Source organism: Triticum dicoccoides, chromosome 1B, assembly GCF_002162155.2.
Source record: "Triticum dicoccoides isolate Atlit2015 ecotype Zavitan chromosome 1B, WEW_v2.0, whole genome shotgun sequence".
Taxonomy (NCBI): domain Eukaryota; kingdom Viridiplantae; phylum Streptophyta; class Magnoliopsida; order Poales; family Poaceae; genus Triticum; species Triticum dicoccoides.
The window spans coordinates 349,523,930-349,538,575 of NC_041381.1; the positions used below are offsets into that span (position 1 = coordinate 349,523,930).

Consider the following 14,646-nt stretch of genomic DNA (forward strand, 5'->3'; position numbering starts at 1 on the left):
AAAATAGATAATGGGGCTGTCATTTCCCCCTAAGATAGATTTCCCACAATCTTCGGCGAGGTTTCTTCTCCGTCGGCGTGACCAAAGTAAAATGACTAACGCATGAAAAAGTTTCGGCACTCGAGAAATAGCAAAAGCGTTTTTAATTTTTGCAAGGGTGTACTGGAGCAGACCCCGATCAAGGAATACTGACACTGTTATATTTCTTACTAGTGGCAGATCCAATAACTTTTTTGTAGTCCTAGCCGCAAAACCACAAGCCAAAGTGCATAGATTGTCATTTTTTCATCGAGAACATCGTGGGATTTCACCGACGACGGAAGGAAGCTTCTCTCTTCATGAAGAGGTTGCTGTGTAAGAAGTCGATGTGGAAGAAATCGACTCAATCGTAGGTGTTTTTCTTATCTTGTTATGATTTGATCGTGATCATGTTTGTTTTGTAATCTGCTTAGATTAACAAAAATGATTGTGTGCATAATAATGATGCAGAAGCCTATTTCTTTCAAAAAATAGCCATTACCTTGAGTGACTGGGGAGGGGGCATGAAATTGCTTGAAAAATGCCAAATTACCGCACATATAGTAGAGCGAAATATACCGTCGCTGACTTCGCACGGTCCAAAGTCTTTACATTTACTTCCTACGTTCCAAAATAGATGATCTAATTTTATACTAACTTTAGTACAAAGTTGATGTAAAGTTGGGTCATCTATTTTGAAACGGAGGAAGTAGTATATTACTGTACTATATTAAGCAAGTACTACGAGAGGAATACTGGCACCGTTATACAAACATGTACTCCGGACTTATATTACTTATATATAGTGGCAGATCGAAGAACTATTTTGCAGCAAAACCACAAGCCAAAGTGCACAGATTGTCATTTTCTTCCGTCCGGAACATCGTAGGATTTGGCCGATCTACTGGTAAGGCTGCAGCTAGACGAACGGCGGAACCTCCCGCCCTGAAGCTCACGTCGTACTTAGAAAGTCCCGTCGAAACCGGGCATGTCATCCTGCAGCTGCCATCCGCTCCAGTACTGCGCACCTGTGCCGCAGTTGGCATCTGCCGCCGGAGCCGTCCCTCCGGCCGCGCCAACATCGCTGGCGCCCTGCGGTGCTGCTGCGGCACCGGTCATTTGCTGCCACGCGCTCAGGTCGATGCCGTAGCCGCCGCCCCCGCCGACGGCCGTGAAGCTCCCCGACTGGGACAGCATCTGCCTCAGGATGTCGGCCGGGATGAACGCGTCGACGGCGCCGGCCGGTCCGCCTGCACCGCTGCCCTGGGTAGCCGCCGTCGCCGCCGCAGTAGACACCTCCGTGGTGACGACGGTGGAGGGGGCCTTAGCGCCGCCCTTGCCACCGCCGTTGCGCCTGTTCTTGCGGCCGCCACCGACGGGCACGTCGCGGAGCGTGCCGCCCTCGGTCCAGTGCCGGCGGCACGCCCGGCAGAAGTAGCGCGGCTGCTTGCGGCTGTAGTTGTTGTAGTAGCAGAACTTGGTGTTGGCCGACCTGCACCGGGGGCACTGCCGCGGCGGCGGGCGCGGCAGCGGCGGGTGGCCCGCGTGCCTGCCCCCCTGCCTCACCTCCACCGCCCCGACGCCGCCCGCCGCGCCGACGCCGTCGCCACAGTATAATCCCCCGGCCTGCTGCGCCAGAGCGCCGCATGAGAAGCCCTGCGCCACGACGGAGGAAGGCGGCGGCTGCCTAGGGATCAGGTAAGAGAGGGGCGACGAAGCGGAAGAGGAAGAAGAGCCGGGCAGAAAGGGCGACGCCATGGCTGGCCGGTCCGCGCGGCGAGGGCCAGGGCAGCAGCCTGCTGGCGCTGGCGGCGGCGAGGCGGGCGCGCTTGCTGCTGCGCGGGGAGGAAGACGACGATGACCAAGACCAAGTGGAAGAAGAGGAGTTCCACGGTGAAGCTCTGTGCATGTCGCTCGGACCGGCCGGTCTGCCGCCGCAGCTGCCCTCCCCCTGCCTCGGTGCGATCTCCTTGCTTCAGCTGTGACTGTGAGAGGTAGTGCTAGCTAGTGAGACGGTGGTGGCTCTATCCGGGAAGCTAAGGTGGATCGGAGGCGTCTCGTGGTCGTGTCTGCGTTGGTTATATAGGGAGCGGGCGCGCGCGCGCGCAAGCTTCGATTAGTTAGGCTTAGGCGAGGGGTGGAGGGAGGGAGGCGGCTTGGTTGCTTAAGGGTTAAGGCCATAGTGGAGGGGACGGAGATCTGCGCGCGCAACGGGAAAGCTTTGCACCAAGCAAACGTGTACGTGGAACGACGATCTGACGGTGGGTGGGTGGGGGCCCTAGTCGCGCGCGCTTTTGCCGAGTACAGTCAGGGCCAGGTGTTCGTGGCAAGAGAGAGACACAGCTCGTGTGTCACCTGCTCGCTTTTCTAATGCCCTAAAACCATTCGTAGCAAGCGCTTAGGTTATGTATCATATCAAAAGCCATGAACCATGCTTGCCATATTTCTGCCTTGCCAAGATACAAACAACAAAGGATGGGGTTTGATACCGGGAGAGGCAGATGATGCAGCCATGAGAGAAGCTACACCTACTGACAGATTCTTATGGAACTACTGTTACTCGATGAAAATCAGGGCGGGTTAGTGGGAGAGGGTCTGGAAAATCCCCCTCGGTAACCCTCCCTCCCATAAGATTAGGATTTTCGCTGTCAAAATAGGGGTGAATCAATGAGCTGCTCGTGCTAGTTAAGCTCGTTAAGTTTAACGAGCAAAAACCTGCTTGACTTGTTCGTTGTCATTAAGCACGCGAACATTTGTTAACAAGCATTACCTTCTTTTGCTCAACTATGAGGTATTGCAATTTACATGGGACAAGTGTTCAGTTGTGATTGTTTACAAAACAAGAAGGTGGGTACGGGAGGAGGTGCGCTAGTTGCTACTCCCTATGGGTTGGGTTGGGTCAATTAGATCGAATAGAAGGGTTGAGGTGCCCCGACATATTGTCATTTAAAATAAGAATATGTGTTGTGTTGTATTAACAAGCTTAACGATCTGCTTCCCTAACTAGTTAGCGCGTTGGTTAAGCTTGTTATGTTTAACAAGTTGAAACTAGTGACTGATCTATCTCATTAAGAAGTATTACAAAGCTTAACGATCTGCTCCTGAAACCAGCTAGCTTGTTCGTTAAGCTTGTTAAGTTTAACAAGTTGGAACTAGTGATTGGCTTTGTTCATTAAGAAGTATACAAGCTTAATGAGCCAAGATACTGAGCAGTCGTTAAACTCGCGAGCTACGAGCTTTTGGTCCACCCATAATTCAAATAACCATTTGATTCCACTCACATACGCATTTGTTTCTCTTTATTTCTACCTTAGCACAAGAAAATCTCAAGCAATATTGATATGCTAATTCTCGTGTAACACCTATACCATTTGATTGGTCAAACAAAAAAAAAATTCGCATGAATTTCTATGTAAAATCAAATGGTGTATGAGTTAGATGAGACTCGGATAATTCTTTCGTTCCATTATAGTCGATAGTAGAACTCGGTCCTTTTCTTGGATCATATGAACAAAATGGGAAATCTTAGATGGCTGGCGTTCCCCACGAACCCTCCCTGAACCGCACGATCTCCATCCGATTGATGGCAGTTTTCTCAAATAATCCAAGAAAAGAAGCAAAAAGACCATGGAAGGAAGGAACTGACATGGCACTTTCTAAAAACTGCCACCCCTGCCCCCTGGGGTTTTTGTCAAACTTAAAGTTGATGTTTCTTTTGATCAAGACTTCTTAAGGGTACGACACGGGCGGTTTTGAGGGATGATAAAGAAAACTTCATTGCTGGAGGGAATGGGAAGATCAACAACTGTGCGGATGCCCTGGTAGCCGAAGCTTTAGCGCTCAGATTTGGTCTTACCCTTGAGCAAAGTATAGGATGCAATCGTCTCGTTATTAACTCTGACAACCTGGAGGTCATTGAAATGATGAAGATGAGTGGTCATTATTTGTGAGCGGTGGCAGCGATTTTGCGGATTGCTATCATCTTGTTTGTGATTCTATTATAACTAGATTAACATTGCAATAGGGATGCAAACAAAGTTGCTCATGAGCTTGCTAGGTAGATTTTCTTTGACGTTGAATTAGTTTGAGGAACCTCCAATTAAAATTATACCTCTCCTCATAAACGATGTAACTGTTATTTCCAATGAATAAAGTATTGGGTATTTTGTTTCAAAAAAAATTGAAAACTGCCACCTCCCCCATTCGCTTGCCATCCAATCCCCTGGCGACCAACAACGATTATCCCCCGCGGTCTATCGGTATTAGAGCATCTCTAGCAGACCCCCCATCCCTCCCCGCCCCGCAAAATAGCCGCCAAAATACGGGTCGGCGCGGGAAAACCTGCCCGATCAGACACCACATACGCGTCCGACCCGTAAAAAATTTTGCGGGGCGCGGCAAAAGACCTCCCCCGACCTCTAGATTCACGGGGTGGGAGGACGACCCGAGCTCGGCCCCTATCTACAGCGAGATTTGGCGGGAGGGACATTTCCGCGCAGCCATTCCCGCTCCCCCCACCCTCCGCCATCATTGCCCCGCCACCTCCCGCTCCGGTGCATCTTCCCCGGCAGTCCTTCATCGCCATGGATGACTCCCTGTTGTCTCCCGTCACCGTTGAGGTCTCGCACGCTCAATCCCCTCGGGTGGATCTCATTGTCGGCCATGTTGGCCCCACCGTCGCCCAAGGCACCACTGCACCTACCCGCAAGGGACAGGGCAACGTGGTCATGCAGGGCGGGAATCCGGCTGCCCCCGCCACGAAGGCCCGTGCTTCGGGCGCTAACACCGCTGCGCGATCCCGATCGATGGCGGAGAAGGTTGGCAAGGTCTCCGGCATAAATCGGAAGAAGATTCCGGCTACAAAGAAGCCGGCTCCTTCATCCACTCCCTCCGGCCCGGCAAGAGGTTCCTCGGCAATGCCAATCAATGGTACTGCTCCCACCGCAAGCGAGGTGTTTGACGAAATGGGCGGAAGGTATGCGTCTTCGCTCATGGAAATTTTCTTTGCTTTTCGCCATTTGCGATAGCTCGTGACTTGTTGTCGTTCACTATATAGCGGTGGTTCGAACAATGCAACTGCCGAGTTCGTGAACTTGTTGGACACCAACGCCGTTGTCATCGATCAAGCCCCGTTCGCCGCATTCGATTACAATGAAACTGAGGGCGGCGTGGATGATCATGGTGGTGAGGAAGAAGTGGAGGAGATCGATGAGGGGGCGTATGAGCAATCGCAAACAAAAAGTGGAAAAAGCCAGAGATCGAAGAACTACACAATCTTGGAAGATCAAATCTTGATCAAGGCATGGAGTGCGGTGTCTCTTGATGCATGCACGAGTACTTCTCAAACCGCCAAGAGGTATTGGCAAAGGATCGAAGATCAATACTTCGGCATGATGGCAAAGTATCCCGATAGGACTCCATGCACCTTCCGGTCGCTTCAAGGGCGTTGGGATGTGATCAAGCCTATTTGCAGTCGTTGGGCAGCTTGCTTGGAGCAAGTACGCAATGCACCTCCAAGTGAAACCGTGGAATCCAACTATGTGAGTTCGTTTTGACTTTGTTCAAGTTGTGCACATCATATTGCATCATTTAACTTTGTTCAAATTGTGTAGGACAAAATTGCCCAACATAGATACAAAGACATGGAAGCTTCGGAAGGCAATCAAACTAGAGCATTGTTGGGACTTGCTCAAAGAGTGCGAGAAGTGGAAGTTGATTGACAAAGAATCCCCACCGAAGAGAGGTTCACTTACAAACATGGATGAAGATGAGGACGATGATGGCCCAAGAAACTTGAACAAGCCTGATGGCGACAAGAAGACTAAGGATAAGATGAAGAGAGAGCACGAAGCGTCGAGCTTGAAGGAGAAGATTGATGTCATGGTGCAATCAAATGAGTTGATGTTACTGGAGTCGTTGGAGATCAAGAAAGAGTTGGCCGAGAAGAAGGCAAGGGAGAAGCAAGAAAAATGGCAATTGCTCAAGGAAGAAGGGCTACGCAAAGCGTCCATTGAGGAGAGAAGAGCACGTGCCGCTGAAAACAAAGCCATGTCCAAGTTGCTCGCCGAAGAGAACAAGACCATGACAATGAACCGCAATGACATGGACGGCCACACCAAAGAATGCTATGATATGGCAAGAAGAGAAATCTTGAAGAGGAGAATGGTTGCGTCGGCCAGTGCGTGTTACAATGTCGGGGATGTTTTCTCAGCGGGGTTTGGAACCAATGTCGATGATTTCGGTGCAGGAGTTGGAACAAGCGCCGGAGGTGGATTCGGTGATTCCGATGAACTCCATGGACTCGATGGCGCAGAGTGAAGATCGACCAAGATGATGCCGGACGTGATCGTCACTTTTGCAAGACCCTCTTTTCCGTTTGTCCTACAAAACTTAAGCTTTTATTTGCGTGTGAACTGTGTTCTATTGTTTGAATTTGAACTTATTTGTCGAAACCGATGTCAAATTCGATAATTGGGCGTCTTCGGTTGCAGATCGACGTGGCGGTGCCCGAGCAAACCCCGCGTAGCCGACCCATAAAAGAGCATACTCGCCGAATATCCTTTTTCACGAGTCCATTTTGCGGGGTCTGAGTCTGACCTCGCCCGCGCCGGTCTGCATATACACTTTTCCGCGAACTGCAAAAGGCTTATGCGGGTTGGGATTTTGCGGGGTCTGCTAGAGATGCTCTTAGGCATTTTGGGTTTTTCTTTTCGTGTAAATTTTCAAGATCACATCAGATTTCACTTTCATTGATCAATAGCACAACACACCAACACCATGTTATGTTCAAGCTACAACTGTTGATCGGCGGCTAGATACCCAGGAATCAATAAAGTGCATCGTTTACTTGCGGTAGAAGAAGAGGGGTGGGGTAGGGGAGCATGGTATGCAACCACTCCCACCACCGCGCGTACAATATGTTTACTGGGGTGGTGGCGGCCGACGACGACAGAAACCGGCGAGGAAGGTCGGTGCACAAAGTGCGCCCGCGCCTTTTACATCTCACTCACGGTTCACGAGTGAGTAGGCCAGGAAAGCGACGGCCCAAGACTTTGTCCTGCTCCGCCGCCGCCTCCTCGTCCCTTCTTCTTCTTAATTCCTAAGTCTTCAGCTTATTATTCAGAAGATTGCATGCGCGTGCGGGTCGCATTAACTGAATTTCTTGCCTCCGTGGAGCCAATGCAGAGCGGGATCGGTGTTTGTTTCGTCGTCAGAACCAGGCTTATACAGTAGTCTAAGGCAAGTTGGCTGGTGGGGTTGCGGTGACAGAGCTGACACGTTTCGACAAACTGGTAACACCTTGGAGAAGACCAGGCCTACAAGAACACTGCCGAGTTAATAGAACGCCCGTGGTTGATTCAGATAGGCGCAGTGCAGAATATCACCGTTATGGTTGTGTATACCCAATATGAGATGAACGAGGATGGAAAAATGTATTCCCTCCGCTCGAAAATAAGTGTCTTGGTTTTGGTTCAAATTTTCGAACCGAGGGAGCACTTCTTACAACACAAACAGAACGCTGAGTTACATAAGCAGAACATAAAACTGCTCATGTGCTGGTGTTTTGGTTGCTTGCAGACTCCAGGCAGCATAAGATCGTATGGCCCACAGTGAATACAAGTAGTACAAAGAGAGAATACGTACTTACCAATGTTTCACTATATAGATGATGGATCAATCCAGATTTTAGGGTTAGCCGCTTAGAGTAAGAGTACGTACAACTGATGTTGGAAATTAGAACCTTTCGGATATCAAGTCACATGTATGCCTTGACTAATAAAATTAGGTTTTGTAGTGCAAATGACCAGACCTATATGTGATTGTCAGGTACACTTACCGTGTGAGGTAGCAAATGTGCTGGTGTAAGGCATGCATGGGCCGCAATGGTGCAGGCAGGGTGTTGCCAAAGCCATGGAGTTGGACAATTCTAAAAAAAAATCTCAAAAAAAAAAAAGCCATGGAGTTAGACAGGTGAAAGTGAAACCATGGCACCCAGCACCGTGGGGGCAGTGCAAGGCCGCGCAGTGCCATATAAATGGTTGCATCTCAAAAAGAAGTACCCAAAGCCTCGGTGGTAGCAGGTGCAGCTTAACTTGCTGGAAATTACAGGTTGAGAGATTTGGTTGAAGCCTTGAAGGATGGCCATCATACAGATGTGCACAGGTAATACGATGAGAAAAACTGAGAGGAAGACAGTACTCCTCTTGGTCACAGCCAACTAACAACTCTCTTCAAAATTTTGATTCAAATTCCAAACTCTAGATCCCAGGTTATTTTTGTTTACTGGAAGTAAGATCAAGACTACCCTTGGACACAAAACCAAAGGGGGCAGTTTAAATGAATATTGTAAACAAACCACGAAATACTCCGTACATACGTACTCCCTCTGTAAAGAAATATAAGAGGGTTTAGATCACTATCTAAACGCTCTTACATTTCTTTACAGAGTTAGTACATGAGAAGCAATTACCTGGTTCCAAGCACATTAAGGTGCTTGGCGAAGTCGGCAGGTAAGAAAGCTAGTGTAACACTGGGGTTTTTCTCTGGCAAAGTACAGCGCTTCCTCACCACAGAGGTCCCCCACCTGTCCTACACCATTGATGTATGCAGATGAAGACTTCACCTTGCCGTTGCTAATGTCAACGGCAACAATCCATACCTTATTATACATGTACGACGCCTGGTCCTGCCCGATCATGAAGTAAACGACACTGGGCTCATACATGCTGATGAGAGGTAATTCCAATGGGGTACGAGGAAGATGTGTGAATCCATCAAACCCGATCTCGCTGGATCTGAGAAATGCATCCTGCTCCCACTTCATCATGCCGTCGCTTTCTGTTATTCTCAGTGCCCAGGAGGTGATGGTGAAAGCATCGGTGGCAGGCGCCATGGTTTCAGAGAACTCGTCCTTGTCACGGACAAGTTTGACAAATTTCATGGCCTCGCCCTCTGTGACGCCGACGGCGTGGTATGCCTCCGCCCATGCTCGGCCCATGACTTCGAGATGCAATTGGGGCAATTTAGCTGGGAGTTCCAGGTGTAGGAGCCTGGGGCTCTCATCGAACACATCGCAGAACAGGATACCAAGGGAGTAATCGACCCAGCACAGGTAGCTCCTGAAGGGGACGACCGCGTGAGCATCAAAGCACCTCAAGAACTCCCCCAGATCAAATTCCCTGGCGGCGTCGCAGGGAATGATGGGCGGATGCTTGACCTCCCAGCTGCTAGAGGTGGACGGGCACAGGACGTGGAGCTTGGGCGGCGCCATGGACCCGGTGATCTCGAGCTCTGCGACGGCGACCTCGTCCCCTCCGCGGCACAGGACGCCTAGGTCCAGGCCCCGCACCCTGCGCAAAAGCTGATTCGTGGTGGCGTCGTCACTGGCCCGGGCCTTGATTCGGTCCTGGAGCTGGGCGATGGTCCCGTCAAGAGGGGGGAGCCGCTCCAGAGACGGCGGGGAGCCACCGCCGGCGGTGCGGTAGAGGAAGTGGTCGATCATCGGGATGATGGCGTCGTGGCCTGGCACCTGGATAGGGTAGCTCATCTGGAGGAGGACCGCGGCGCGGTGGGCGGCGACGATTTCGAAGCTGTGGGACTGCCACAGGCCTTCTCCATTTGCAGATAAAGGCGGGACACCTCCGGCGGGTCGACGAGTTTGAAGCAGATCCGGAACTTTTGGTCCATGGAGTTGGTGCCGGAGGCCAGGGTTGAGGCGGCGTCCTTGGGGAAGGCGAAGTTCTCGCTCCAGAACACGAAGCGGTCGAGCATCGACCAACCAGGCAAGGTGGCGCTGGTGGATGCCATGGCGGCTGGGAAGGTAAAGCCCATGGCGGCGGCGTTCGGCGGTAACCACCTCGCGGGGTAAGAAGACAGAAAGCACCCACGAGGGGCGCTGCTTTTATAGACCGCGCGAGATTGGGCCTGGCCCATCGAGAGACCGCAAGTCTGTTTTTGTTTTTCTCATTTCGCTTTTTTCGGCCAGTTCAATTTTAATTTGGAGAAAAAAAATCACGACTACAAGAAAAGGTTATGGTTTTAGAATAAAAATGTGAATAAAAAATTTAAAATAATGTGTGCATGCTCAAAAAAATCCGTAAATTCAAAAAGGTTCATGAAATACAAAAATTCTTGCCAAATTCAAAAAAAATTGTGAATTAGAAAAGTGTTCATGAGTTCAAAAAATAATGAAATTCCAAAATGTCCACGACTTGAAAAAAAACGATTTTTTGTAATCATGAACAATTTTTATAATTCCAAAGATTTTTAAAATTGTGAACTTCTCTCAAATTCAAGCATTTTTTGAAGAAAAAAACACATAATTTTGAAAAACATGAACAATTTTTGAAAGTTTGAACATTTCTTGAAAAATAAATAAATAAGGTAGAAGAGAAAATAGAAAAAATGGTCAGGAAACCACAAAATCAGACAAAGAAAACTGAGTGAAAAAGAACAAAAGAAAAAAAATCAGGCAGCAGCAGCAGCAGCAGCAGGGAAGGTAAAGCCCATTCCGTCGCCAACGAGTTCCCTACTCCTTTTGGTTCCATCCCATAATATAAGATCATTTCTAAAAGTTTCTGAGTCAGGATGGAATTGATCTAGACAAGAATGTCTCGGCGTGAAGCTGAACTCGGTTACATTCGATTGCCTCCTGATATACACTTGAAAAGGCCCCCCGGGGGGGGGGGGGTAAAAAAAGCCATCATTACCAAGTCCCAAAAGGAAATCACGTGCCAACTTTATTATCTTCTCACCCACAAAAAAAAATCTTATCTTCCCAGTGTGTAGAATATGGCAAGATCATCTAAGTCCAGATGAGTTCTTCGCCACATCACATCTTTTCATGTTAAATACTATAGAACAAGGCAAAAAATGCAAACTACAATTTGTGAAAGATAAACTACATCAGAGCCTATTTTGCAAGTCACAAACAGCAACTAACAAGCACAAGTCATTCTTATTCTTCCTCCAGCCCCTGTCTTCATTCTGCAGCAAAAAGAATGCCTCTGCACTCAGCACCTCTACCAGCTGCACAAACAAGGGTAGATCTTTTGGAATCCTTCCTTTTTTAGAAACGTACTTACAAGTATTTCCTCCACCAAATACATCTGTGTTATATTCAGTCTCTTATGAGGACACTCGTCTCACACCGCCATGTGGTGGAGATAACAATCTCAAACCTCTAAATGTGGGGCACATATTCAAACTGAAGGTGTCCTTTTTCTCGAAGTTTAAACTGAAGATACGTTTCGCACAGTCATACCATTATGCTACATGAACCTTATTTGAACAAAGGATATACGACGCCCGTGGAAACTCTTTCATTTCAAAAAAGCTGCTCTTCTTAAGAAGCAAATAGCATTTCCTATTGATTCTCAAAATATCGAACTAGTCAGTAACATGTACCTGTAAACTATCTTTGCCTTGAGTCGACACGTTTCGGCAAACTAGGTTCCATGATCTATTGAATAGGAAAAATCACCCACTTCCATTAGTGCACTCCATAACCATGTAGAAGAAGAGTGTCTGCTATCACATTCCTTGCGTCGGAACATAATTTCTCTGCATCATTCCCTTCAATTGGACGGTGAATAATGACTTTTACTGCACCTGAATTAAGGTTGCTTTCCATTCCAGGAGGCATCAGTTTCCCTGTCCCGAGAAGGGTAATAGGTATGACAGGAACGCCAGTCTTCACAGCGACACTAAATGCTCCTCGCTGGGGATAATTATAAAATGTCAGTACTGAACACTAATAGCATAGTACACACAAGAGTAAAATCACATTCGACGGAACCTAACCTTGAATATACCTAGCTTTCCATCTTTACTTCGAGTCCCCTCTGGAAAGAAAAATACAGACGCCCCCCTTTTCAACAAATCCACACACCGTTTAAGACAGTCCTGAATTTAGAGGATAGATGATATGTTTCAACATGGAGTGCAAAGTGGGTAAACTCTATAATAGGAAGGCATTTAACAAAAAATGACATTAATGTTGAAAACTAAACTAAACAAAATTGGATATCAGGTTTGGGCGTATGCATGTACGCTTCACATAAGATGCTGGAGCTGCACTAACAAAAAGGATATGCAAAGGAATTGCCAAATAAAAACTTCTTCGGTGGCACAAATTGCAGGTAATCCACAACTTATATTCAATCACAAGATTATCGAAATTTCTGAGCCGACTGAAAAGGAAGGGACAAGGCTAAGGCCATACCAGCTGGCTCCTGCTGTCCATACGTCGTAAAGGAATGACACCCAAGAGATACATTGCCCACCCAATAATTGGAAGCATAAAGATACTAGTCTTGCTTATAAATTTGAAGCACCTTCCTAGAGTTAGAAGGGTATAGATATCCAAGAAGCTCTGATGGTTAGCAACATAGACAGCAGCGCTACTATTGGGAGGTAGATTCTCCATTCCCTCGACTTCAAGCTTGTAGAACATAGAAACTGTCAAAGTAGCCCAAATCTTTGCAATATAGTGCTGAGCTCTCCTACGGTGTCGGTCAAACAAGAGCACAAGTGGATGAATCACAACCATAGCTATAAACAAAAAGATCGCCGCAACAGCAGTCACCGTGTAGAAGAAGACCCCTCTGATCCTCGAAGCCACTTGCAGATCTGGTTAAATAAATAAATATAAGTAAGTTTTCTAAAAAAAAGTGAGCACAAAAAATATCCAGCTAGAATATAATTTGAATGATTTCACCCACAGATTGTTTGCAAAATGTGTGGAGATGATTTTCCTAATACGTACTAGTCAGTAGGGCCTACTACTTAAATTTCATCAAACATGCCACTGGCATTAGCTGCTACAGGGTTTATAAATACCTTAACAACTGTTGTTCTCCCTCTGGAATTAATCTAAAAACTCTAATGACACCTTTCACATCAGTAGAAGTAACAATTATAAGCCTACAATCCATCATATAATGGTTATAAACAGAAGAAAGGTAAGTATCAAATCCTATCCTCTGGTCCATACTGAAATGAAGGGTTGGGACAATAGCTTGAGTTTCTGCATTATTGGTTTATCAAAACTCACCTAACTCACATAGCACTAGCAACGGCAACATTGCAGGTTCACATACGCTCCATAACTTCCATATTTCATAAAACTACATGTCAATGTGATTTTCTAGCTAGCACAGCTCAGCTACGCGAGCACTGGCTTAAGAAGTTCAACGCATTTCGCTCTAGAGAGGGGAGGAGGCCTGAAACCTGATAGCCCCGACGAATCCTCGGGGTCATCTGCGGCGGCTGCAGCGGCGGTGACACCCGACCTGACAACCAGCCACCGGCACCTCCCCGCCTGGAGCACGCGCGGGTTCGGGCAGCGGGACGCCACGGACACCCGCCGAGGCCGGCCTTTTACACCACCGCCAGCCACCACTGCAGAGGAGCGAAACAGAAACCAAACACCAGATAAGATAGGATCAGCAGCAGCATCGCCCGGGGCTTTCTCCGGAGGTAAGCGTCGAGCCGTGTCGCGTACCGTGCGCGGCGGAGGGACCGGCGGGGACGGCCGGGGCCGCGATCGGCCTCAGCCAGACGAGCGTCCCCATGGACGGACTCGCCGCACGCGTCCCCATAGGCCGGCGAGGGCGGCACGAACAGGCGGAGAGGCGCGCGCCTCGGCGAGCGAGACGGTGACCGGACCGCGGAGGCGGGGCGGAGGCGCCGCGTCAGATCCGCCAGGCTCTAGATCATTGGCTGAGGCGGCGAGGCGGTGGCGCGAGCGCACGTGGCGAACGTGGGGTTGTTCAGCCTGGGGCGAGAGAATCCGGAGGCGGGGGGATGGCGCTGCGCTGAGCGAAGCTCCGTTGGTGACTGGTGAGAGTGGATAAAATCGCGAGGGTGGAAGCGGCCGCGCGCTGACTGGATGCGCATGCGCGCGCGGACGGGACTAGACTCGGGCGAAACGGTGGCCGGCGGCTGCCGGCGGTGGTTTGTTTCGGCGGTGTTTGCCAAGTTTCTCTCTACATTATGTGGCCCGGTTCGCTTTATCTACATTTGTTTTTTTTTTTCAAAAGACCCAAGACCATATATTAAGTGTCATGTCACATGTCTTTACAAACATCCCTAAAAGAAACATGTATTTACAAACACACCCACCCAGAAAGATAAAATTACATTTAATTTTGAGGTGCCGAAATCTTCTTCCTCATGTATCCATCGGCAGAGGTATGAGCATAACTCGATGCTGCCTCTGGCCTCCGCCTCGGCGGGGCAATTTTTTTGAAAACCCAATAGCTTGTAAAAGCAACGAACAAAAAGTCATCGATGCATACTAGGAAACACCAACGGCCGCGAACTGCAATGCAAATCGGAAACACCGATAGGGGATATACAAAAACTCCGAAGACCACGAACGTCAGCTGAATCAAGAAGGATCCACTGGAACACAGAATCAACCGGATCCCGGACCCGCCGGAGCACGGCTCCACATGTCCTCCGTCGTGGATAGACATATCAACGGAACAATGAAAGAGCGAGGAGGACATCATTCCCAGAAGGCAGCCTTGTTGTCCCAAAACCAAACTCGAAGACTCCTAAATAAAACCTTGGAAAAATCACATGTATCATTGCACAACAGGTTCGGGCCTGATGTCGACTTCG

General features: G+C 48.7%; 2 protein-coding genes across 5 annotated transcripts; both read right to left on the reverse strand.

The window, feature by feature from the left end:
• Positions 1-774: 774 nt before the first annotated feature.
• LOC119334653 (dof zinc finger protein 1-like) lies at positions 775-2,104 on the reverse strand. Its single transcript, XM_037607200.1, has one exon. The coding sequence runs from the start codon at positions 1,774-1,776 to the stop codon at positions 982-984; it is 795 nt and encodes a 264-aa protein (XP_037463097.1). The 5' UTR covers positions 1,777-2,104; the 3' UTR covers positions 775-981.
• Positions 2,105-10,736: 8,632 nt separating this feature from the next.
• LOC119334663 (1-acyl-sn-glycerol-3-phosphate acyltransferase LPAT1, chloroplastic-like) lies at positions 10,737-13,994 on the reverse strand. Of its 4 annotated transcripts, XM_037607224.1 has the most exons (7): positions 13,523-13,994; positions 13,249-13,419; positions 12,242-12,648; positions 11,821-11,922; positions 11,629-11,737; positions 11,425-11,479; positions 10,737-11,046 (listed from the first exon to the last, which is right to left on the reverse strand). In XM_037607224.1, the coding sequence occupies exons 1-6, from the start codon at positions 13,617-13,619 to the stop codon at positions 11,466-11,468; spliced, it is 900 nt and encodes a 299-aa protein (XP_037463121.1). In that variant the 5' UTR covers positions 13,620-13,994; the 3' UTR covers positions 10,737-11,046; positions 11,425-11,465. The 4 variants fall into 4 exon arrangements, 3 of the variants coding, with proteins under 3 accessions (XP_037463121.1, XP_037463115.1, XP_037463106.1); XR_005161482.1 differs by having other exon boundaries at positions 11,425-11,737; positions 13,523-13,991; XM_037607218.1 differs by lacking the exon at positions 10,737-11,046 and having other exon boundaries at positions 11,219-11,479.
• Positions 13,995-14,646: the final 652 nt, after the last annotated feature.

Coding starts and splice junctions, on each gene's coding strand:
- LOC119334653 (XM_037607200.1), bottom strand. CDS start 1,776: ATGGCGTCGCCCTTTCTGCCCGGCTCTTCTTCCTCTTCCGCTTCGTCG.
- LOC119334663 (XM_037607209.1), bottom strand. CDS start 13,619: ATGGGGACGCGTGCGGCGAGTCCGTCCATGGGGACGCTCGTCTGGCTG. Junction 12,649..13,248: donor GGATTCGTCGGGGCTATCAG/GTTTCAGGCCTC, acceptor TTATTTAACCAG/ATCTGCAAGTGGCTTCGAGG. Junction 11,923..12,241: donor TGGACAGCAGGAGCCAGCTG/GTATGGCCTTAG, acceptor CTCTAAATTCAG/GACTGTCTTAAACGGTGTGT.